This window comes from Antechinus flavipes, chromosome 1 (genome assembly GCF_016432865.1).
Source record: "Antechinus flavipes isolate AdamAnt ecotype Samford, QLD, Australia chromosome 1, AdamAnt_v2, whole genome shotgun sequence".
In the NCBI taxonomy this organism is placed as follows: domain Eukaryota; kingdom Metazoa; phylum Chordata; class Mammalia; order Dasyuromorphia; family Dasyuridae; genus Antechinus; species Antechinus flavipes.
Window position 1 is genome coordinate 581,727,463 of NC_067398.1, and position 26,716 is coordinate 581,754,178.

At 34.2% G+C, this 26,716-nt stretch overlaps 1 protein-coding gene across 2 annotated transcripts in view; it reads left to right on the forward strand.

Moving 5' to 3' along the window:
* Window positions 1-26,716, forward strand: part of CPQ (carboxypeptidase Q) — a 679,622-nt gene that overhangs the window by 542,870 nt on the left and 110,036 nt on the right. For both annotated transcript variants that reach the window (XM_051970892.1, XM_051970891.1), the window contains exon 6: window positions 2,586-2,677. In XM_051970892.1, coding sequence (XP_051826852.1) covers window positions 2,586-2,677 — 92 coding nt within the window. The remainder of the gene's footprint in view (window positions 1-2,585; window positions 2,678-26,716) is intronic.

The window sequence follows — 26,716 nt, forward strand, 5'->3', positions numbered from 1 at the left end:
AAGAACTTACAATGCTAAGCATTGTGAAAATACATATACAAAATAACAGGACAGTGTATACCTTTAAGGACTTTACATTCTAATGGTGGAAGAAGACATATAAAAGGGAGCTGTGTGTGTGTGTGTGTGTGTGTGTGTGTGTGTATAACTAAGCATGGCTGGGGGCCCCTCAGACCTTGGTTCAGAGCTATCACTGGGATGGGAAGGCAGTTAAAGGAAGCAGAGAAGCCCAGAGAATGGGTTCAGCTGCTTCTCATACAGAATGGAGTCTTAATATTCCCTTCATGCATATCTCAGAATTGTCCAGCGTGCATTATGACTAAGCTAATCACTGCTTCTGGCCTCCTGGTAAGGTAGAACCAAAGCAGGATCCTCCTTACACATAATCCATTTATTCTGCTTGAGGCAAGCTTCATATTTTTCTGTTTTTTATTATTTCTCAAGAACATCATTTAGGTTCACTTAAAATAGAATAAGGCCACAGCTCAAGGGCTCAGCAGAGACTTGCTGTTATCACATCCAACATCCTTCTTTTAAAAGATGAAAAAATGAAGAGTAAGGAAATTAAATGACATTCTTTCCCAAAGTTATATGGGTAGTAAACATCAGAGGTAAAATTTAATTAATAGCAATAACAGCATTTACATAAGTGCTTTAAAATTTGCCAAAAACTTCATGTTATTGTTTTTGATCTTCGCAGCAATCTTTGAGAGAGGTATTCAATCTTAGCCCCATTTTTCAGGTAAAGAAACTGAGACAGAACAAGATTTAGTGATACCTAGAGTCACTTAGTGTCTGAGACAGGATTTGAAGTTACATGTTTCATATTCCAAGTCCAGCAAGCTATTCACTGAATCCCCAAGTTTACCATTTGAACCAAGTCTTTCTATTCCACATTCACTGCTCTGTTCCTGTACCATACTACCTCCAAATAGTCATTTACCATGGGGAAGTATTTTTAGCTTTTCTAAGCTTAGAGAAAAGTGAATTAAGAAGCAGATCTTTTATAGATAATTTTTAGTGATATACCTGTTTGCCATATTTATAATCCACCCAAGTACTAGTCTGCTCCCTCCATGTTGTGAATAGCTTCTGGGTTTGTTGAAAATTGTCCTAGAAAGAACAAGATCCAGCAGGTCTGCCAAGTTGAAAAGGCTTTGAGCATCATCTTGGGACTAGACTTTACATGCATCATCCAAGTACCAGCCTGGATAATTCTGAGAAGAGACTAGCGCAGCTGCCCAATGAGGAATTTTTTTCATTCACATCAAATATGCTAATATGTAGATGGTACTTTGTAAACCTTAAAGCATTTGTGGAAATGTTAATGTTGCTATTATTATAAGCCCTACCTCTAAAGCTTAAGGCAATACTCAGATACATTCAGCAAAAGTTATAGAAGGGGGATCTGGGAAAGAAAAACCGTAGTTTAAAAAGGCCTGGGTCTGCCATTGTCCATCAACAGATGTCCTGACCTATGTCTTGCCACTGGACTCAGATCACTGGAGGAAAGAGTGAAGCTGATGACCCTGCACAGACCTACCTCATTTAAATCCAGTTTACTTGCCAGTCAAGACCTCAACCTCCAGCTTTCCTTGGTCCTCTTTGAGAGCAGAGAAGACTGGTGGAAAGGGGCAGCTAGGTGGTCCAGCTGATAGAGCCCTGGTCCCGGAGTGAGGAGGACTTGATTTCAAATTTAGCCTCAAATACTTACGAGCTGTGTGATTCTAGACAATTCACTCCCTTCCAAACAAACAAACAAATAAAAGAATCATAAAAGGGTGGAAATCATTGATCTAATAAGTATTAAGGGGGAACTGAGGTTCCAGCTATGGCTCTTGGACTTTGTTTCAGATTAATGGCAACCACCAACCAACCTTTATGCATTCTATGAGACAAGTATTTTGTGCTCTTTCCTATCTTTGTTAGTGAAAGAATAATCTTATATTTCCAAGAAAGGGAGTAAAATAATTCTAGCTTCAAAAAAACCCCAAACCCATTCCCTCTGTCTTACAGCTCAGCCCTTCTTAGGTACAGCAAGTTAGTTTCACTTGGTTGTTAAGACACAGCAGCATAGAAAAACCCATTTTCTTCCCTTTTTTCCCTCCCCCTTCTCTCTTTTCTCAGGTCATAAGATACTTAGAACTCTGGAGCAGAGCCCCACTTTACTGCTGGGTTTCAATTACTGCCATTGTAAGGTCACGGGATCCCTTCCCTTGACTTTCCTCCTCCTAAACCTGATTGAATCTTCAGAAAGTGCTTTAATAACCTACAATAGTCACCTCTGGCTTGGTAGGCCACAGTGCTCCATTGAGCTGCCATGCAGGATGTCCAGATAAGGGTGTGATTATGGGTCCTGCACTTCTCAGCCCTGGAGAGAGCATTTATCACCATTGCTTTCCCTGTTAACCCTCTCTAGAGAGCTGTGTGTGTATGGGGCTTCTTGGCTCTGTGGACCAGGGTGGGAGGGGAAGGAAGTGATTACCTCCTGCCCCTCCTTCCTCCAGAAGGCAGAAAATCAATTCTGTTGAATGCAAAAAGTAAAAAGAGCTGGGCACCTATAGTGTTTCATTTGCTTTTCCTAGGGCTGCGGCCAAAAAGGACCCTGCGCTTGGTGATGTGGACTGCAGAGGAGCAAGGTGGTGTGGGTTCCCTCCAGTATTACCAGCTGCACAAGGTAAAAACTAAGGTCCCTGATCACTACCTCCCTTATCTAAGGGTATGGGTGCCCTTTGTATCCCTAAGTCAGATTCCACAACTAACTTTGTTGAGAAACCATTATATTTATCTTCTATTAACTTTTGCTCTCTGGCATGTGCACAAAATATCTAAAAGATGTAGGATCTGTAAATTTTTTCCTCCTCCGAGCTGAATGGAATGAATACTAGATTTAAAGCTAGAAGACCCAGGTTCAATTTGCAGCTCCATTTATTAGCTCTGCAAGCTTGAACTGCTAGGGGATGCCATAGTTGCACAGAGCACTGATCTCCCTAAGTTCAAATCTGATTGCAGACACTTACCAGCTATATGACCCTCAGAAAGTCACTTCACCTTCTTTGCCTCAGTTTCCTCATCTTAAAATGGCTACAGAAGGAAATGGCAAAACGACAACAACAACAACAAAAAAAAACCTCAAGTATCCTTGTCAAGAAAAGCCCAAATCGGGTCACAGAATCAGACAAAATAGAAAAGAGTGAACAACAAAAATCTTGCTTCATCTTGCTGAATCTTAACTTCCTCATCTGTAGGATAGGAGGATAATACTAATTTCACAAGGTTGTTGTAAGAATCATATGAGGTTCTGCATAGAAAAGTGCTTCTTAATTGAAAAGTATGCTTGCTCCCAGAACTGTCTTGTCCAAAGACAGTGGATTCCAAGGGAGCTCAGCTGTTTCAATCAGCTAAGAAGCCTTAAGCTGCATCTGGAATGGATTTCTTCTCAGTATTGATATTCTGGTAAATAGTGAATAACAGTAACAACAGTAATAGCACTTATATATATTTATATGCTAGACACTGTGCAAAACTCTTTCCAAATATGTCATTTGATTCTCCTAACAACTTTGAGAGATAGGACGTATCATTACCCCGATTTTGCAGCTGAGGAAATTGAGATTTAGTCATTTGTCTGTGTTCACACAGCTTTAAAGTGTCCAAGGTTACATTTGAATTCAGGTCTTCCTAATTTCAAGCTCAGTGTTCTATCCATTGCACCCACTATCTATCCTTCTAGGCTCTGAAACAGCACATGCAATGGCTTTGGATGACTCTGTGTATTTAGTTATTGCAGTTGTGTCCGACTCTGTGTGACCCATTTTGGGGTTTTTGTACCAAAGATACTGGAGTGATTTGCCATTTTTTTTCCTCCAGCTTATTTTATAGATGAGGAAACTGAGGAAAAGTTACTTGTGACTTGCCTAGGGTCACACAATTAGTAAGAATCTGAAACCAGATTTGAAGAGGAGTCATCCTGACTCCAAGCCTAGCATTCAGTCCATTGTGCACTTAGCTGCCCCATCATAGACACCTGTGGAATACCTATTCACACCCACACCCCCCACATACAATGAAGACACAAAAAGAACAAATAGGAAACCTGTCCAGTAAGGGTATTTTATTGCTAATTCAACATCCCAGCCCAATCTGATTCTCTGCCTATACCCTCACCACATATATTCTCTCTGTTTGCCTCCATCATCTGCCCCCCTCTCTCTGTAGAGCAATGATCCTTCTGATTAGATTTCCAAAGACCAAAACCTGAAGGATTATTCTTCTCAGTTTTAAAATTCTACCTTGGATCTGAGCTGATCTGATTTTGGGGAAGAAGTTGAATTAAGTCTCCCCAAATACAAAGCAATCCCACTAGTTTGGAAGGAAAATGCCATCTGCATCCAGAAAAAGAACTATGGAGACTAAATATAAATCAACACATACTATGTTCAATTCTTTTTTCTGTTTTTTATTTCTCCCAGGATTTTTCCCTTTTGCTCTGATTTCCCCCCCACACAACGTGATTCATAAAGCAATGTGTATTAAAAATAAATTAACAGTGCAACAAAAAAAGTCCAGAGGACATTAGACATCTTATCCAGTCATCCTTGAGGAAGCCAGTTCTATTCAGGATCTTCCTCTCTGCCCTGTTACTTGAACATACCTTGTTTCCCTCTTCCAGCCCTCTCTTCCCCATTCCTTGGTCTTGCACTTACAACATCAGTACATCATTGGTACCAAAGGGCAAAACAGTTGATCTCCTATAGTTCTGTTCACAATCCATTGATTCCCCAAACCAAAATTCCATCCCCTCTCCCTTTATTCTCTCTATGTATTGTTTCCCTCACTAGAAGAAGCTCTTTGAGAATAAGAATTAATTTTTATTTGCTTCTTCTGGAAGTTTGGTAGTCAAGAGGGTGCACAGGCTTGTCTGATAACAAGAAAATCACCAGAGTCCACTGAGATTTAGATAGTGGCTTAAAGTTCACAAAATGTTTTACTTGATTTTTTTCCCACTTGAACTTTATATTATCCCCATTTCAAGGTGAGGAGATTAATTAATGAGAGATTATGTGACTTCTCACCTTATCATATTACTAGGTAATTAGTTGTTTCAATTAATTGATTTAATGACTCTCTGGGAATTTCTAAGTAAACCTTTATTTCATCTACAAGTATGTCCTCATTTTGTTACCAGTGGTTTATCTCTCCAATTTGTCTCTTGGATTACTGCTATTAATATCGTTTCTAGAACTCTGACTAATAAAGGACAGGGAGGAAAGGCACCTGGCATTGCTTCTGTATTTATTGGGAAAGTTTCTAGTATTGTCATTGGTAAATTATGCTAGCATAGAGTTTTACATTTTCCTTTTTATTTCATAAAAATTGCCCTTCAGTATCAAAATACCATAAGATTTTTAGCACAAGTGAATGTTTTCAATGACTATTGATCAACTAGTAGTCCTCTTTCCTTGCTCTATCAATTTCTTCCTTTCCTATTAGGACTCTATTTATTTCATTAAAAGAGTATGGTAGAATATTTTATTTTTTAACTTCCTATAATAATCTGGATACCATAGATATTAACTGCTCTTTAAAAATTCACCTCTTACTTTGTTCACACTGGTTCCCCCTGTCTTTTTTTTTTTTTTAATCACTTATTCAACAGTGCATAGAACACTGTACTTGAAATCCGAAAGACTAGAGTTTGAATCTTGCCTCAAGCTCTTATTAGCTTGTGACCCTGGGCAATCATAAGCTCTTAGCCTCAGTTATTCCAGCAGTAGCATCTATTCCCCAAATTTGTGAGAATCAAATGATATTTCTCCTCTTACTCTCCTCCTCTTTTTCCTCCTTCTCCCCTTCTTCTCCTTCTTTCTCTTTCTCTTCCTCCTCCTCTCGACATCTTATTATCTGATATTGGGTTGTTTGAGAAGTACCCAGTATTCTTTCCCACTGTACCACACTGCTTTTGCCAGTCCCTGATAGGAATAGAGAGATAAAAAAGAAATAGCCTCTATTTCAGAGAAGGCATTCAACTGTTAGATTATAACACATATAAAGGTTAGAAAATACAAACTACACACAGTAGTTTAAGAGGGAAGAAGTTATAAAGAGCAAATCACATCTCTTTTCTGAGCCTCGGTTTTTTATCTTTGAAAAAATGGTATTGGACCAGATGTTCTCAAAGAAGTCTTGTCAGCCCTTAAATCTATGAACTAAGTTACTTTAGCCCTCCATTATATTCAGTTCTATTGCTTTAAAATGGAGAATACCATATAGAAAAATACCCACTAAATATAAACAAAAACCTCCAAATGTGGGTTTTCCCCAACCCCATCAATTTCAAAATTTATTTATTAGTGAAAGTACTGAAAAAACTGTTTCTTAAGGAATTCTTCTGGGCCAAGGCTATCTAATTGAGAAAACAAAATTAAATGTGATGTTAATTTTTATTGTTTTCCAAACTTAATAATAATTTTAGCCTCATGTATTTTTTTAGCTTTAGAATAAGAAATGACATTTAGCTAGTAATTTAAGTTTTGCAAATCTTTCTACCAAGAAAAACATGAAATTAAATTTGAATTATGTGGCAAACTCAGGACCCATGCTCATCTGTCATTTTCTAAATTGTTTTTGTATATAAACTCTGTGCCTTTTCCATTAATGGTATAGATAAATCATGTGTGACTATAGATTAGTTAATTGGCCATAATGACAAAGAGGTTGCAATGCTATTTAAATATTAACACAATTAATATTATTACTGTGTCCTTAATTAAACTGTTTTAAAGTGTGGTGAGTGTGCAAAATGCTGGTCTTTTGTATAAATAGCTTAAACAGTATAAACTGAAATAGCTCTATAACACTTTTCAGGGAAATAGTTTTTTGAATAAAATGTGTGATAAGGTTGCAAATAGGAGATGCTATCTGTGAGAAGGGAAACAAACAAACATTAGAGTTTTTCTGTAGTTTAGAATAACTGTTAATGAAGTCATCCTAGGTCTCTTTGAGCTAACATTTGTTCAGTGTCAAATGGGTTTGTTTAGAGAATACCAGAAGTTCAGTGGCCATGCCTTTTCTTGATGGCTGCTCCCCCTCTCATCTATTGGAAGTCTTTATCTATTTTTTTTAATCTGCATTTGACAAACTGATCATTGCTATCACCTAGACAGGTGATACTATGACCCTATTAGAGCTCATAGTAAGAGAAATGTCAAGACAAGGAACCTTTAAAAATTTTCATTTCTTTTCATCTCTCTAGCTCCTCCCTTACTCATTGAAAAGGCAAGGAATACATTCTCCAATTGATAAATGGTCAAAAGATATGAACAGACAATTCTCAGATGAAGAAATTGAAACTATTTCTAGCCATATGAAAAGATGTTCCAAGTCATTATTAATCAGAGAAATGCAAATTAAGACAACTCTGAGATACCACTACACACCTGTCAGACTGGCTAGAATAACAGGGAAAGATAATGCGGAGTATTGGAGGGGATGTGGGAAAACAGGGACACTAATACATTGTTGGTGGAATTGTGAACACATCCAGCCGTTCTGGAGAGCAATTTGGAACTATGCTCAAAAAGTTATCAAACTGTGCATACCCTTTGATCCAGCAGTGTTTCTACTGGGCTTATACCCCAAAGAGATACTAAAGAAGGGAAAGGGACCCGTATGTGCAAGAATGTTTGTGGCAGCCCTATTTGTAATGGCCAGAAACTGGAAACCGAGTGGATGCCCATCAATTGGAGAATGGCTCTAAAAATTGTGGTATATGAATGTTATGGAATATTATTGTTCTGTAAGAAATGACCAGCAGGATGATTTCAGAAAGGCCTGGAGAGACTTACATGAAATGATGCTGAGTGAAATGAGTAGGAGCAGGAGATCATTATATACTTCAACAACAATACTATATGATGATCAATTCTGATGGACCTGGCCATCCTCAGCAATGAGATGAACCAAATCAGTTCCAATTGGAGCAGTAATGAACTGAACCAGATACACCCAGCAAAAAAACTCTGGGAGATGACTATGAACTACTACATAGAATTCCCAATCCCTCTATTTTTGTCCGCCTGCATTTTTGATTTCCTTCACAGGCTAATATACTATTTCAAAGTCTGATTCTTTTTGTACAACAAAATAACTGCTAGGACATGTATATTTATATTGTATTTAATTTATACTTTAACATATTTAACATGCATTGGGCAACCTGCCATCGGGGGGAGGGGAGGGAGAAGAAGGGGAAAAAATTGGAACAAAAGATTTGGCAATTGTCAGTGCTATAAAATTACCCATGCATATAACTTGTAAATAAAAAGCTATTTAAAAAAAAGAACGTTTATAGCTTTTGACTTATAATATATTGCTTGCCTTTTTTTATATATATGATATCTTACATATCAGCAATGTAGTAAAATAAAATGAAATAAAAAAACACAAAATAAAGAAAGGGAAAAACAATATACTTCATTCTGTTTTCAGAGTTCATTTGTTTCTCTCTGGGGTTGTATAGCATTTTTTATCATGAGTCTTTTGGAATTGTCTTGGATCATTGTATTATTCAGAATACCTAAGTCTTACTTTAGATCATTCTTACGGTATTGTGGTTACCTATTATCCTGGTTCTGCTCGCTTCACTTTGAATCAGTTCAGGATGATTCTTCATTGGTTCTTAGTTTCCTTTTAAAGGTTGCTTCTCTCCAATCAACTGGCATTAGTGGAATAAATCAATGGGCTTAGGAAAGAGGTCACTAGAGAGATGTTATAAATAATCTGAATTCTTTATTAGAACATATAGAACCTAGTTGAGGGCAGTTAGGTGGTACAGTGGACAGACTGCCAGGCCTGAAGACAAGAAGACTAATTTTTTTCAAAGTTCAAATCTGGCTTCAAACACTTACTAGCAGTGTGATCTTGGGGCAAGTTATTTAACTCTATTTGCCTCAGTTTCCTCATTTGTAAAATGAGCTGGAAAAGAAAACCATTCCAGGATCTTTGCCAAGAAAAATACCAAATGGAGACACAAAGAGTCTGACACATTTGGAGTGACCAAACAGCAAATCCTATTACCAAGGGTTATCAAGAATTTTATAGCATGTGTGAGTTGCCCTAGCTCCAATTTTCACTATGAATATACATACCCTCTAGGTATGAGCCTTAGATATATGTCCAGGTTCCTAATGTTTCTCCCCTTTACTCCTTGACCACAGAGATAGCTAATAGCGTAAACTGGTCATAATTTTTCTCTGAATATGCATAACTCAATATGTATTCTTTCCATGTGTATTTCCTGGTCATGTGTATTTCTGAATGAAGGCTATTTGAATTTTGCTAACCCTGTGGAGAGGGTATAGCATGTGCTTAATTGGAATGAGGGAGCAGGAGGGAATGTATCTTTTTTTGTCACCTAATTTGCTCTGTTCTTTACTTGTGCCATTTTTTAGTATAAATATGTCTTCCTGTTTTCTAGTAAAAATTAACACTCTAAGGAGGCTACTTGAACCTGAGTTTTGTACTTGAGTGGATGGGGTATCACAATTCCATGTGTGAAAGAGAGCCCCAGGTGATAGACACATAATATATGACTTGAACCTAGGATTTCTAATACCAAACCCCACATTCTTTTCATTAGACCATCCTCTAGTTATCATTCCTTTGCATTCAGATTCAAAGAGATAGACATGTGAATTCTTCAAATGTTTAATAAGGGGGGGAAACCTCATTCACCTTTCATGCAATTGCATTATGTAACTCTGATGCTTCATGAAGAGCTTTTTCCTTGGAATAGGTTTTAGGTTTGTCTTCCATTGTATTTTCAAATGAAGGAATAAATAGAGAGTTTCCAAGAAGCCATTTTACCTAATCTGCTCTTCATGGGATAGAGCTTGATTTCTTTCTTAGCCTGGAAAGGGGAAAAGTAGATTGAGGCTGTCGGGTTTTATGTACTAAACTCAGTCGGAATCTGAGTGAAGGATTATGTACAAAGTAGAAGGGGGAAAATAACAATCCAAGAATAATATCAACCAGATTGCCAGCTTTTTTAAAGGCAAAATATGATCTGGCATAATTATAACAAGTCAAGTTATCCAGCTTCTAGAAAGCCTCATTAGACAAGGTAATCAAATAAACTAGATTGATATGTTCGATTCCATGATGAAAAAATATTTTAACCTTTTCCTGATTTATTGCACAAACTTTTGGCAATTGAATTACAGGGAGTATGATCATTGCTGTTTCGTGGTAGTCATTAATAAGAGCAGTATTTTAAATGGATTTTATTAAATGAAAAATGGTTGGTATGAGCTGCTGAAATGCATAGGTTTATCCTAATTCTAGCCAACTGTAAAGCAAAAAAAGGTCATGTGAACCTATGTAGTATTTTATTGAATTTCCTGTCAAATATTCAAAAACAAACTGTAATAGAACCTGTGTAGGGGATGCTTAAAATATAAATTTACAAAGACACTCCTTTTAATTATGAGACTCTTGCTAACTTCTAAATATACAGCATCTTTGTTCAAAAATTAAGAAACATACTGAAAATATAGAGTTTAAAGGAATCTTAGAGCCTTCCACTTCTTACAGAAGCAGCTTGGTGGCCCAGTGCTTATAGTTTGGAAGAACTGAGTTAAAATCTATCCTTAGACATAGCTAGTCATGTGATCCCAGGCAAATACTTAACCTCCAATTTCCCATCTACAAAATGGGAATTAATAAGAGCACCTACATCAAAAGGTTGTTGCGAAGATCAAATGAAAAAGCACTTAATAGCTAGCATTTATATGTGCTTTAAGATTTGCAAAGTGCTGCAAAAAGTGCTGGGAAGGAAGAAATGGAATCCCAGAATGATAAGCTAATATGCCAAAGGTCACCCAAATAGTAAGTAGTAGGGCTGGGATTTAATGGCAATCTTCTGACACCAAATAAAATTGTATTTTTATGTTATCACTTTAGAAATATATATATATGTAAATGAGTTTCTTTAGGTTTGGTTTCTTTTCTTTCTTTCTTTCTTTTTTGTTGACCCATCATTGTACTGTTGGGGTTTATATAAAGTAGATTTAGTTATGGTGACAGTACTGAAGTGGGAATAATATGGTCTTCATATACTGCTATGGAAATAACAGGATTGCTGTAGCCATTCAGTCTGATTTCATCTCAACTCTATTTCCAAAGATAGCCTGACTTATTTCTTCCCCATTCAATGCAGTATAGATTTACTAATTATAAGTTATTGTCACTATCGGTAGGTACAGCTGGACTTTTTTTGCAGCCTGGGCTTTTCTTTCAGAGATTAGATATTTGCATGAATCTGTCAAAGGCAATTCAACATTTCTTGGATTTTCATTTATTTCTGTAGGCTGTAAGTTTGCAACTCTTATTTTTTTAAATATTCGTATAATTTCTACAGTACCCATGGGAGCTATTTGGACTCTGATAGTATTTGTTTAATTAAAAAAAAAAATGTTTATCTTTTGCATTTATTTACATCCTCCTGAGCAGTCTTAATAGATTTGTGACATGTCACATACTCACTGATTATAGATAGAGATTGATCAGCTCAGCAGACTCAATGCAGTTCAATTGTACATATGTTCAGTGAAATGTTTATGTATTGGGCTTGGCAGTAACCGAGTACACGGATGAATGGAAAGCATTTATTAAGCACTTACAGTGTGCTATATTTTGGGTCTGCTAGCAGGGCAATGCAGTCCTTGGTGTCAAGCCCAAATTCTGATTTGGAAGACAATCACTAATAAGAGATTTCAACTACAAGTGACATGGAAAGCCCTCATGGTTCTTAAGATGGTCATAAAGCAAATGAGAATGCATCTTCTTTGGTATAATTTTCATTCATAAAACCATATCATTTTCTAATGTGAAACCACTGAACAATTGCCAAGGACCTTAATAGCAAGAATTTTCTTTTCCGATGTGTTCAGTGGCTGTGGTTGTTGAGTAGCTAGGAGCTTCCCGGGCAGACAAGGTTGCCAGATTGCATCTGTGGGGACTAGGCTGGAAAAAGGACAAGTCATCTGGGATTTCCATAATTTTTAGGGCTGTGAGGTAACCGTGGATGTATATAAAGATAAAAAAATAGCCTTTGTCCTAAAGGAGCATTTATTCTGGGGAGGCACCATGTACAGACCAGAATTATACAAAGTGTGGTGCAATAGAGGCAAAGGAGGGGTCCACAGGAGCTGCTCAATTAATATTTGAGGAAGGACAGAATTTTTTCAGGTGAGGGATCAAAGAAAACCATATTACTTACTTGCTCAAAATCCACTAGTACATCCTTAATGCCTCTGGATTAAAATGGGAATTCCTAAGCCTGACATAGAAAGTTTTCCAATTTATCTTTAAGCCTTATGCCCCATTGTCCTCTCACAAAATCTAAATTTCAAACAAACTTTACTACAAGGCTGCTGTAGGAGAACTACAATTGTATTGCTACTTTCTATGTTTCTAACATATTTTCCTTATCTTCACCTTTCAGGGTCTTTCTCATCCTTGAGGGTTCCACTCAAGTGTCATCTCCTAACTTTCTAATTTCCATAAGCAAATTTTGCAGAAATGCGCCTTTGGGATTAGGAATCAAAGTTTGGATTGGAAGATATATCAGAGGTATTCTATTCCAGCCCAGCAAACCCCCCTCCCCCAAATAAGCCCTCTCTATAATATCCTTGACAGGTGAAAATCTAAACACACAGAATTATAAAATTTGAGATGTGAAGGATACCTCAGAAGTCATCCATTCATTCAAGGAATCACCACTATCCAACAAATAGAGATCTAGCTCTGCCTTAAGATCTCTAAGGGAAGGAGTCAACTTGCTCTTGAGTTGGTCCATTCTATTTTTGGACAATTCTAATTATTAGGAAGTTTTGCCTGACATCAAACCTAAATTGCCATATTCACCTTCTAGTTTCAGTTCTTTATGTATTTGAGAAATGAAACTTTTATCAGAGACACTTGCTATAGAAATTGTTCCCCAACTTTCTGTTTTCCTTCTAAGCTTGGTTGTTTTTATTTTGTTAGCACAAAAGCTTTTTAATTTAATTTATTCAAAATTATCTATTTTGGATTGTGTAATTCTCTCCATCTCTTCTTTGATCATGGATTCTTCTCCTCCATATAGATCTGACAGGTAGACTATTCCTTGCTTTTCTAATTTGATTATGGTGTCATCCTTTATGTCTAAATCATGTCCCTATTTTGACCTTATCTTGGAATATGGTGTGAGGTTTTGGTTGATATCATTTGTATCCTATTGTTTTCTAGTTTTTCTTCCAATTTTTGTCAAATAGGTCTTGTCCCTAAAGCTGGGGCCTTTAGTTTCATCAAAGGCCAAGTTATTATGGTCATGTACTACTATGCCTTGTGTATTTAATCTCTTCTACTGCTCCGCCACTCTATTTTCTATCCAGTACAGATAGTTTTGATGATTACTGCTTTATAATTTAGTTTGAAATCTGCTATTAATAGATCACCTTCTTTTGTTTTGTTTTGTTATGTTTTTTTCATTAATTCCCTTGATATTCTTGACCTTTTGTTCTTCCAAATGAATTACATTGTTGTTTTACTTAGATCTATCAGATAAGTTTTGGTAGTTTGATTGGCATGCACTAAGAAAAATATTTTAGGTAGAATTGTCATTTTTAATATATTGGTTCAACCTACTCACAAGCAACTGATATTTTTCCAGTTGTTTAGATCTGGCTTTGTTCATTGTGTTTTGTAATTGTGTTCATATAGTTTTTGCATTTGTCTTGGCACATAGACTCCCAAGCATTTTATATTTTTACAGTTATTTTAAATTAAATTCCATTAAACAGAATGTCTTCTTATATCTTGTTGCTGGGCTTTATTGGTTATGTAAGGAAATGCTAATGATTTGTGATCTTGCCTCTTTGTCAAAGTTCTTAATTATTTCAAGTGATTTGTTTTTATTTCTAATTCCTTTTATTTCTAATTCTAATTCAGTTTCTTTTTCTTCTCTTATTACTATATCTAATATTTTTAGGTCTATATTGAAAGAAATATAGCCTGTAAACTGCAAGATACTTTGTGAATTTTTGTGATCAAAATTTGCTTTCCTTTAGGCAGAGCTCCTGCAGGTTAAGGGTATGATACCCTATGTAAATAGAGGAAAGGAAAAGGAAGGGAAAGGAATAAAAGAAAAGAAAAGAAATGTTGTTCAATCAGCTAGAATGCCAGTGGGGGTAGCTTCTACTACTGTTCACAGAGGTAAGAGAGGGCTGTACAAAGTCACCATCCCCATTTTTTTCTCTAGTGCCATTTGAATCCAATAACAAAATATAGATCAGGAGGACTGGAGATGGTCCCAAATGTAAGGAAACCTTGATCTTTTATTAATATCTTTAGCTATTATAGCTCCTACATTTTCCTCTGTATCCATCTTCCCAACAATCCATCTCTAATAACAAAGAAAAAAAAAAAGATGCAAGAGAGAAAAGAATTCAGCAAAATCAATCAACATAGTGGAAAAAAAAAAAAAAAGATGTTCCATACTCATGTATCCCCACTTCTTCAAAGCAGCAGGGATATTTTCTCACATCTCTTTTGGGGATGGCTAAGGTATTTTCATTGTATTTTGCAATGTTCTTTTGGTTATTTGTACTATTTACATTGTAGAAATTTATGTTGTGCTATTTACACTGTTGTACAAATTTTGTATATTGTTTTCTTGGTTTTTCCTACTTCTCTTTGCAACACCTTATATACGTCTTTGTGTTCATCTCAAATTAAACTTAAAAAAAAAAAATGAATTCGTTTTAGAAGCTCTAGATCTAGAATTTCTTTGTACTTGCCCAGGAGGACTTATCCAAATAGAAAGAAGATCTGAGTTATATATTTCATTTTCTAAAAATGAAGTTGTTCACCAAGAGCTCCCTTGTCTCCACACATATGGACCCTGATATCTTTTCATACTTGTCTCATCCTTCATTCCAGTCTTTGATGAAGTAGCTCTTTGCTTCAACAATCACCTTTGATTCCAGCCCACTCCATCTTCTCCAGTAGATGACTTCCACCATCATTTGTAGTCTACTCTTCTATCTCTTCATTATCTCCTGGCTCTTTTTCTGCTTCTGGTAAAACCCACACTTTTCCCATCCTTACCAATAAAAAAACCACCAAAAAAAAAAAAAAAGAACAAAACCCTTTCGTTACGTTAGTTCCTCTCTTCCTTTGTCAGCTAAATTTCTTGAGAAAAATGTCTATTCTGGATAACTCTATTTTGTCTCCTCTAACTCTTTAAAACCCTTTACAACCTATTTTCCAATTTCATAATTCAGCTGAAATTGCTCTCTCCAGATTTTACCAAAGCTGTCTTAATTGAGAAATATAATGACATTTTTCTCAATCTTCATTTTTCAAAAATCTCTTCCCAACAATAACATTGAAACAACATCTTTGCTTTACCCTTGGTCTTATGGATAAGACTTTTAACTTATCCACATTATTGATAGTACTTGATAATAGTTTTAGACAGATAGTGCTTTTACTATAAAGAATTCTCCCTTTATTCTAGCTCTCTAATATTTTTAATAATAATGGGTACTGTATTTAGTCAAAAGCTTTTTCAGCATCTTCTGAGAAAATTGTATGATTTCTGCTAGTTTTGTTATTGATATGGTAAATTATAAGTTTTCTTAATATTAAACCAACCCTGCATTTCTAGTATATATCTCATCTTGTCATAGTGTATAATCCTTCTGATATATTTCTGTAAATTGCTTTATTAGTAGTTTGTTTAAAATCTTTTCATCAACATTCATTAGGGAAATTGATCTATAACTTTCTCTGTTTTAGCTTTTCCTGTTTTAAGTGTCCACATTATATTTGTATTGTAAATTTATGTCCACCTATTTGTCCAAATAGTTGATATAATATTGGAATTAATTTTGCTTTAAATGTTTAGTAGAATTCACTTGGGGATTTTTTCCTGAGGAGTTCATTAGTGGCATATTCAGTTTCTTTTTCTATGACATAATTATTTAGGCTTTTTATTTTCTCAACTTGTTAATTAGGTAATTTATATTTTCACAGGTATTCATTGATTTTACTCAGATTGCAAGATCTGAGTAATTGAGCAAAATATTTTCCAAAGATTGCTTAACTTTCTTCTTCATTGATAGTTATTTCTCCCTTTTCATTTTTCATACTGAATATTTGGTTTATTTTTTTCTTTTTTTAAATAAAATTAATGAATGGCTCATCTATATTACTGGTTTCTTCATAAAGCCAGCTCCTAGATTTATTTATTAGCTTAATTTTTTAAACTTTCAATCTTATTAATTTCATTTTTGATTTTCAGGATTTCCAATTCGGCGCTCAATTGAGGATTTTAAAATTTGTTCTTTTTCAAGTGTTTTTAGTTGCATGCTCAATAAATTGATCTGTTCTTTTTCCAGTTTGTTGATATAAGAATCTAGAGAAATAAATTTTCCTCTAAGTACTGCTTGGGCTGCATCCCATATATTTTAGTATGTTGTCTCATTGTTGTAATTCTCTTTAATGAAATTATCAATTGTTTCTAAGATTTGTTCTTTAACAACTGTAGAGGGCTGCACACTACAGACAACACTCATTCTTTAGGATTAAATTATTTATTTTCCAACTAATTTTTAATCTATACTTCCATTACCCTTTTTTGAAAGTAATTTTTATTGCATCGTGATGCAAAAAGAATATATTTAGTGTTTCTGCTTCCTTACACCTAATTTTGAAGGTTTTGTGCCCTCTTACATTGTCTATTTTGTGTAGGTTCCATGTGTTGTTGAGAGGGAAAAAAAAGAATATTTCTTTTTGTTTCCATTCAGAATTTTTTAGAAGTCTTTCATATCTAACTTTTGTAATATTTTATTTACATCCTTAGTTTCTTGGAGGTCCCCTGCCAGCATAGTTTTGCTGTCTGTTTCTTCCTGAAAGTTATTTAACTTTTCCTTTAAGAATCTGGATGATATACTATTTGGTGCTTATATGTTTCGTATTGAAATGTCATGTTAAATTTTAGCCATAACATTGCTGGAAATAGGCTGATAAATGGAATTGTGTTCAGGGAAAAGCAATTAGAATAATAAGGGCTTAAAATCATGTCATAGGAAGATTAGGGAAGAAGGAGAAGGAGGAGGAAAAAGAAAAAAGGAGGAGAAGGAGGAGGGACAACAACAACAGCTAACTCCTTCTCTGCTAGTTGGGAGAAGACAAGATTTGAGAACATCACTGTGGGCCTCAAATTTTGGAAGAGTTGTTATATCAAAGAGAGATTGAGAAAGGTAGGTGACTTCGTGGATAGAGTACTGGATTTGGAGTTAGGAAAACCTAATCAAATCCAGTTTGTGTGATCCTGGGCAAGTCTCTTGACTGCTGTCTGCTTTAATTTCCTCAGTGGACAATAATAGTAATGCCTGTCTCAACATGATTGCTGTGAGGATCAGGTCAAATAATATTTACAAACCCTTTTGCAAAAAATTAAAGTGGTATGTAAATACCAGTTATTATTAATCTATAACTCCATAAAGAGAAATCTGGACCAGTGAATGTAAGTAATAAGGGAATAGGAATGTCTTAATAACTAGGTCTATCAAAATAAGGTGGGTGTTATTATTAATAACATATTAATTATAGTATGTTCTTCAGAAGCATTAGACTTGATTTCCCCTGAGTTTCACTGTCAAATCTGATTATGCATTTATATGATCACCCCTTTTTGTTTTCTTTCCTTAAAAGTCACTTGTTTCCTAATGAGCTCTAGATATTTGCTATACATATATATATTCACATTAGAATTTCAGATTTAAAATTAACAGTGTTTTCTTCTTTCTGCCCCTATTTTGAAAATCAAGACATTTGTCTATCACCAGAATTCAAGTACCTCGTTCATTTTCACGTTTGTAAAATATTTCAGAATCAGTTGAAACTATTTGAACAAATTAGTGAGCTCTTCCTATCTCTTCACTTACCTCAGGCTTCATTTCTGTGTTCATCATATTTGTTCCTCTTGTTTCCTTTATTTCCAATTTGAACATCATGTTTCTTGTCAGTGAAAAAGCAAGCAAAATAAGATTTGTATAGTCTGATCTAACCTTACAAAATCAAGTCTAAGAACTAGTTCCCACTGCTTTCCTTTTTTGACACAAAATATAATTTAACATATCTTTATTTTGTATTTTTATCTTCCTTTATTTTATTTCTTTCTTTTTTTTAATTTTTATTTAATAATTACTTTATATTGACAGAATCCATGCCAGGGTAATTTTTTTTTACCACATTATCCCTTGTTGCATAGGGAGAATTGGATTCAGAAGGTATAAATAACCCGGGAAGAAAAACAAAAATGCAGATAGTTCACATTCATTTCCCAGTGTTCTTTCTTTGGGTGTAGCTGCTTCTGTCCGTCATTTATCAATTGAAACTCAGGTCTCTTTGTCAAAGAAATCCACTTCCATCAAAATATGTCCTCATACAATATCGTTGTCGAAGTGTATAATGATCTCCTGGTTCTGCTCATTTCACTTAGCATCAGTTCATGTAAGTCTCGCCAGTCCTCTCTGTATTCATCCTGCTGGTCATTTCTTACAGAACAATAATATTCCATAACATTTATATACCACAATTTACCCAGCCATTCTCCAATTGATGGGCATCCATTCATTTTCCAGTTTCTAGCCACTACAAATAGGGCTGCTACAAACATTTTGGCACATACAGGTCCCTTTCCCTTCTTTAGTATTTCTTTGGGATATAAGCCCAATAGAAACACTGCTGGGTCAAAGGGTATGCACAATTTGATAATTTTTTGGGCATAATTCCAGATTGCTCTCCAGAATGGTTGGATTCGTTCACAACTCCACCAACAATGCATGTGTCCCAGTTTTCCCGCATCCCCTCCAACATTCATCATTATTTTTTCCTGTCATCTTAGCCAATCTGACAGGTGTGTAGTGGTATCTCAGAGTTGTCTTAATTTGCATTTCTCTGATCAATAATGATTTGGAACACTCTTTCATATGAGTGGTAATAGTTTCAATTTCATCCTCTGAAAATTGTCTGTTCATATCCTTTGACCATTTATCAATTGGAGAATGGCTTGATTTTTTATAAATTTGAGTCAGTTCTCTATATATTTTGGAAATGAGGCCTTTATCAGAACCTTTAACTGTGAAGATGTTTTCCCAGTTTGTTGCTTCCCTTCTAATCTTGTTTGTATTAGTTTTGTTTGTATTCCTTTACTTTCTTTCATTATTCCTTCATTTCTTCTTTCTTTTTCTTTTTTTTTTCCAAACAGTTCCATTTTGAACTTTGACCTTGATATTATCCTTCAAGGTCACGCCAGCCTTTTTGTATTTTTCCTTAGTTATATACTCATCTATATCTTTTGTCTTTGTCAAAATTTGGCTATCTTCTTATCACTCCAATTCCATCTTGGTCATCCCCCCACAGGAACTTGGACTTTACCCTAGTGCCACCCCAATCTCTGATAGGTGACCATTCACTTTATTTTGCCTTGAAACCAAGGCAAAATTTTTCTGCTATCTTCAAGCTAGGCTACAATATGCAATTACTTATCTTCACCTTTTGTTGTTTTTGCCCATTATAATGTAGGTTTTTTGGGTACAAGGACTGTCTTACTTACTTGTATTAACACAGTCCTTGGCATATGGTAACCTCTGAATAAATACTATAATTTGTCTTATTTGTCTTAAAAAAAAAAAAAAAAGAAAATCTGAGCTTATTGAAGGTTTTCTCATGCCCACTCTCCCACTGCCGCCCCCCCCTTTTTAGTGAGGCAATTGGATTTATGTAACTTTCTCAGGGTCAGGTTTGAACTTAGATTCTCCTATCTCCAGGACTGGTATTCTATCTACTACTGTACCACCTATCTGACCCTATCATTTTGTTGTTGTTAATATCATTGAGATTATTTATCATTATATAAATTAAAATTTCAAATTTTTGGAAACCTGTCTCAGGGGGTTATTGTGAGAGAAATACCTTGTAAACTGGAAAAGTCTTAAGTATTATGATCGCCCATTAAGTCATCTCCTCTTTTAAAGTCTCAAGGGACTTCGTTCTCCCTGTTCTCTGGACTTTTCAAACTCTGTTTTTCTCAAGTCATAGCATTCCTTTACTGGGTTCTAATAAGTGATAAGACTATGGTACTATTCCCTCCCAAGGTTATTGTCACTTTAATTTCACCAATTAGTGTTTCTTCACTGCCCAGAATTAAATTTATTCTTTGACATTGCTTTCTTTTCCTTCTAAGAATTGAAACTGTCAGCAAAGCAAGTCGGTCAAATGTTCCGCTTTTAAATGAATAAAATTTCTGTGACTTATGTGATACCTATTTACTGGACATCCCCATTACTAATCAATTAGTAAGCATTTATTAAATACCTATTACATGCCAACAATATCTTAATTACTGAGTATGTAAAAGAAAAAATAATAATACTGTACTATGACTACCCCCCCATGCCAATTTTGTGATCACTACCAAGAACTTATTGATTTTCTCTGCTTTTCTGCATAAGTTGTCAACAAGTATTTAATAATCTCCTTATATGTGCCAGGTACTGACCTTAGTGTTGGGATACAAGAAAAACAAACAAAACACAAATCTGCTTTCAGGGTGCTTATAGTTTAATGGGCTAGGTGCCTCCAATCACCATTTATGTTTTACTTTTTAATCTTCTTCAAAGGTGCACAGAGAGCTGTATTCCCCTTCCTGACACTTACTGATTGTATGACTCTGGATAAATCACCTAATGCCACATTGTTCTCATCAGCTGTCTAAGACTCTTATAGAGAAGGTGCCAGCTTGAATGTGAAGAGGGAGTTTCCACACTAGATACCAGGGAATTCAAAGGGTCCAGTTCTATCCCTATTTCCTTTTATCTTCATACAAATTTTCTCTACAGTGTTTCTGACTAAATTACATGGATTTCTGTAAAAATGTCCATTTTCTTGATATATAGCTATATATCTGCCTCTTCTGACAGATCTATTTCTTTTGAGCAAGGCTATTTTTCCATTCCTATACTCTAGTCAGAAACCTACTAGCAAGGCTCAGGGCTTTCTGTAAAGTTGATATTTATTTCCTTGAGGTAAATGTTTATACCATCTTCATTATTTACTCAGATTCTATTTATCAGTATCACCCAAAGTATTGTGGTTTTTTTATTCCATTCCAAGTTATTTTTCCCCATTAAATATTGGCCATACCAGCTATGCTGTTCTTCTCTAGCTTGTCTTATGTCATGCTTAGGATCCAGATTTAGAGTACTCTTACCATCCTAGTTGTTTTTTTTTTTTTTATGCATATACTGCAATTTGTCAAAATCTTTCTAAAAATATAGCACCTAGAATTGAATGTAGCTTTTCACATGTATACAAGGATTAATATCTACCAGGCAATCTCTAATTTATAATGATTATCATTTATCAGCATTTTTATGCAATGAATATGTGCAGTGTATCTTGAATTATAGTATATATCTATATATAAGAAATATATACATCATATAGTAGGAAAAGCTACATGCAATTGAATTGTGACAGGTGACAATATAACACTTTTGTAATGACCTTTCCAGGAAAACAGGGATTTTCAAATAATTTTTATGTTTTAAATAATGATGCATGCCTAGCAGGCCATTGACCTTGGCTACTTTGACTTTTTTCTCCCTAGTTTTCATACATCTACTTTCTATTCACTCTCTTTCTTCAAAAGCCTATAAGGTAAAATATTGTCTTGTTACTAGTATACTGAATTTTAGCTTTAAATTATTTTATTGATCTGCCATCAAAATTATCCTTCTTACAAGATTGTATCCAACTGTTTAAATTCTTAAACTTCAGTAAAGCACACTTTCCTGATAAAAAATCAAGGACCCTCTCTAACTTTGTGTTCTGTACCTAAAGGTTAATCATTTAAAAAATAGCAACAACAATAAATGCTATAAATCTTTCATTGTAGTTCTGACATTCAGTTAAGGTATAACAAATATTTTCAAAGTTCTCATAAATTTCTTCCTGAAATATTATATGTTTTTCTAGAATCTTAGAATTTCAATGTATCATTAAAAAAAACATTTAACATATTATTTTAGAGTTATAGTTCTTTGTCATGTGTGCCATATTCAGTTTATAAACAAAGTTCTTTCCTAAATGAACTGGTAATCTTTGATGACTCACATTTATCTCATTTTGAATAAAGGATGTTTTCCCAGAAAACATGTATATAAGTTGGATTTTTGCCAAAACAAATCATTTTAATAAGAAATTCTGAATTATTAACAAAAATCAGTCAATTTGTAATCATTAAGTGCTTACTCTGTCACACTATATGCAAGGAAAATACAAAAATTCTCCCTCCTCAAAGAGCTTTCGTTATTCTATAATGTATGCTTTATAAATGTAATATATATGTATATGTAATAATAAAGATGCATATGATATATATATACAGTATAGTATGATATACTGACAGTATCATATAAATAAGTTCATAAGTGATACATATGTAATTAATGAAAGGTGACCATAATTGGGAAACCACTAGAACTTGGGAGAACCAGGAAAGAGCTATGTAATGCAGAAGCTAGCATTTGAGCCAAGTCTTGAAGAAAGGGAAGAATTTTGAGAGGAGGAGATGAGGAAGGAGATTTCTTCAGGCATGAGAGCCAGTCAGTGAAAAGGAATAGATATTGAAAATGGATTATTGTGTTTAAGAAGATATAAATAGTTCATTATGGTGAGGTGGTGCACTGGAGTGAATAATTGAGGGGAAAGAAAGCAGAAATAATGAGTAAGAAAAATGGAAGTATGGGAAGGAAGGGGCTAGATTGTAGGTCATATTCCAATAGCTGGATCTTTGTGTTTATTGATACTAAGGTATTATATAATTTGCTTCTGTATATTTCACTGATGAATCTGTTTTAACCAATACCAAATTGTTTTTAACAATTGTTGTTTTGTAGTATAGTTTATAATCTGGTCCTTCTAGGTCCCCTTTGTTCCCATTTCTTTTTTATTTCTTTTGATATTCTCTACTCTGTTTTCCTCCATCTCTTTGACTATTATAATTATTTTTCTATTTCTATAAAGTAACCCATTGAATACTTTAAATGAAATCAATTTAATTTAAATGAAATAAAAATTAAATGAAATTAATTTAATTAATTGTTTTGAGTAATAAATTAGGCAATATTGTCATTTTTATTCTATGGACTCATCCTATTCATGAGTAATTAACAATTTTTCCAATTACTTAGGTCTATCATTTATAAAAAGAGCTATTTGTTGTTGCATTTGTGTAGTTCTTATGTATGCCTTGGAAAGTACATTACCAAGCACTTTATACCTTCTATGATAATTTTAAATGGTATTTCACTTATCTTCCCCTATCTGTGTTGCTTTGATATCATATAGAAATGATGATGATTTGTGAGGACTTATTTTACTTTCTGTAGGTTTGTTGAGGTTATTTCAATTACTTTTATTTATTTGGATCTTTAAGCTTCCTAAGTATACTTTCATATCATCTATAAAAAGTGATTCTTATTGGGGGGTTTTAAACTATGATTTTTCCCTCCTTTTTTGGGAGGGGGGGGTTTATTGCTATAGCTAGAATTACTAATACTTTGTCAAATAGAAGTACAATGGTACCTTAGTACTTGTTAACTTGCTGAAAGAAACTACAACCTCTACATTCATCACTTTCCCTCACCTGTGATATCCCAGCTCTGACTCCACATCCAGCCCCACAACCACATCTTGGGAGCTTGGATGTCTTGGGATAGAAAAAGAGTATAAAGTTCCTCTCAGTAAGTGAGTTTGGTCAAGAAGGGAAAAGCCTGGCTGGACTGGGATGGGTTGACTTGTTTCTTCACAGCTGGAAGCCCCACTTTTCACTTTAAGAAATTGGGTGAGAAGGGATGATTAGGTTGCAGACTGGTGATGACCTCCTTATGGGAAAAATTAGGTACTCCTCATTTTCACCCTTCATCTCCCTTCTAGAATGAATTAACAATGAATGTGGAGATATTAGTGTATGTTGTTATTACTTTTAAGGAAAAGTCCATTTATTTCTCTGATTTTCAATGCTTTAACATCAACAATAGATATTGTATTTTGTCAGAAATTTGACATATACAATTTGAGTATACAATTTAAAAAAAAACAGAAAAAAAAGTTCAAACTTCCCAATTAAACATTAAATTGGAAATCCTAAAAATTAAAGGTGAGATTAATAAAATTGAATATAAGAAAACCATTGAATTAAGAACTAAAATGGGGAGTTATTTTTTTATGAAAAAAACAATAAAAATAAGCCTTTGGTTAATGTTATTTAAAAAGAGAAAAAAGAAAAACAAATTGCTGATATCAGAAATGAAAAGGGGTATATAACATCAATGAAGATGAAATCAAAGCAATTATAAGGAGTTATTTTGTCTAATTATATGCTAATAAATTTAGCAATTTAAGTGAAATGGAAGAATACTTACAAAAATATAAATTGCCTAGATAACCAGAAGAAGAAATAGAATGTCTAAATAAACATATTTTAGAGAATGAAATTGAACTGACCATAAATGTGCTTCTTAAGAAAAAAAACAAAAAACAGGATCAGATGGATTTACAAGTGAATTATGCCAAACATTTAAAATCAAGTAATCCAATATTAAATCAATTCCAAAGTTAATGAATTAATTAATTCCAATATTGAATAAGTTATTTGGGATAATAGACAAAGAAAGAGCTTTACTAGATTGCTTTTATGAAATAAATACAATGCTGATACCAAAATTAGGAAGAGTAAAAACAAAGAATGAAAGCTATAGGCTAATTTTACTAATGAATATTTATGCAAAAATCCTAAAGAAAATACTACTTAAGCAATTACAATATATCATAAAAATTATATATTGTAACCAAGTGGGATTTATACAAGAAATACAGGAATAGTTTAATATAAGGAAAACTATTAACATAATTGATTGTATTAATAACAAAAGTAACAAAAATTATGTGACCATATCTATAAACGCAGAAAAGGTTTTTGGCAAAATACAATACTTATTCCTATTAAAAACTCTTGAGAATGCAAGTATAAATGGATTTTTTTCTTAAAATGATAAGGACTATCTACCTAAAGCCATTAGCAAGCATTATTTTTAATTGGGATAAGCTAGAAACTTTTGAGTTATGGAACCCTGCCAAGAGGGAGTAACGAGGCTACCTCGATTTTTGACACACAATAAGTTTTCTGCCGCATTGCAGAAACACCCTATTTAAGCAAAGAGCAAAGATTTGTGATCATGGGAACCGGTGTAAGCCAAGGGACACAGCCAGTGACTATCTGAACAGGGATGCCTGAGAGGGCCTCTGCTGCTGAATCGCTGGATTGGCTCTCCTCCCATTGGCAGATACCATGCAAATGAAAGCCCATGAGCTGCTTGGGTGGGCTTGATTGGGGATTGCTTACTGTTCACAAGCTGATCACACTTGCAAAAATGTCTTAACAACAAAGCTGTACAGCATAATAAACTGGAGCTCTTTTCACTCTCTATGAGCCTCCCACCTCATTCATCTCATCTCTGAGATCAAAAGGCTCATATGCTTTGAGCTCTTAAAAGACAGATCAACAAGAAACCTTTCCAATAAGATCAGAAATAAAATAATAAGGATTCCCATTGTCACCAATATTATTCAGCATATTATCAGAAATGCTAGTGATTGCAGTAAGATTGCAATTGAATGAATCAGGATAAGCAATGATGTTATAAAATTATCTCTTTTTTTGCAGATGATATAATGATATACCTAAAAAATCCTAGAGATTAAATAAAAAAAAACTCTTGAAACAATGAATACTTTTAGCAAAGTTGCAAGATATAAAATAATAAAATAAATAATAAGTATATCATCTGCATATATTTCTATATATCATCAGTAAAAGCTTGCAAGAATAAGTACTAAGAAATGTTCCTATTTAAAATAACAACAGAGAATATAAAATACCTGGGAGTATACCTGCCAAGACAAATCTAGGAACTACATGAACATAATTAGAAAACATTTGTGTGTGTGTGTGTGTGTGTGTGTGTGTGTGTGTGTGTGTGTATATAGTCAGATTTAAATAATTTGAAAAATTTTGTTTATAGGTGGGCAGAACCAGTATAATAAAAATGACAATTCTATTTAAACTAATTTATTTATTCAATGTCATATCAGTTAAATTGTCAAAATAAATTAATTTGAACTAGAAAAATAATAACCAAGTTTATTTGGAAGAGCAAAAGGTCAAGAATATTGAATAAATTAATGAAAAAATGTAAAGAAAGAAAGTTTAGCAGTACCAGATCTTAAACTACATTATAAGATAGTAAATATGAAAAAACTATCTAGTACTGGCTAAGAAATGAAAAAGTTATCAGTGGATAAACATACAATGCACAATAGTAAATATTGATAGTAATCTTGTGTTTGACAAACATAAAGATTTGAGATTTAGGGATAAGTATTCACTACTTGCTCAAAATAATTGGGAAATTATTGGGAATTCTTGGTAGAAATTAGGTACATGTTAATATCTTCTACCATTTACTAAGATAAAATTAAAAATGATACATAACCTAGATATACAGGGAGATACCATAAGTAAATTAAAAGAATATGA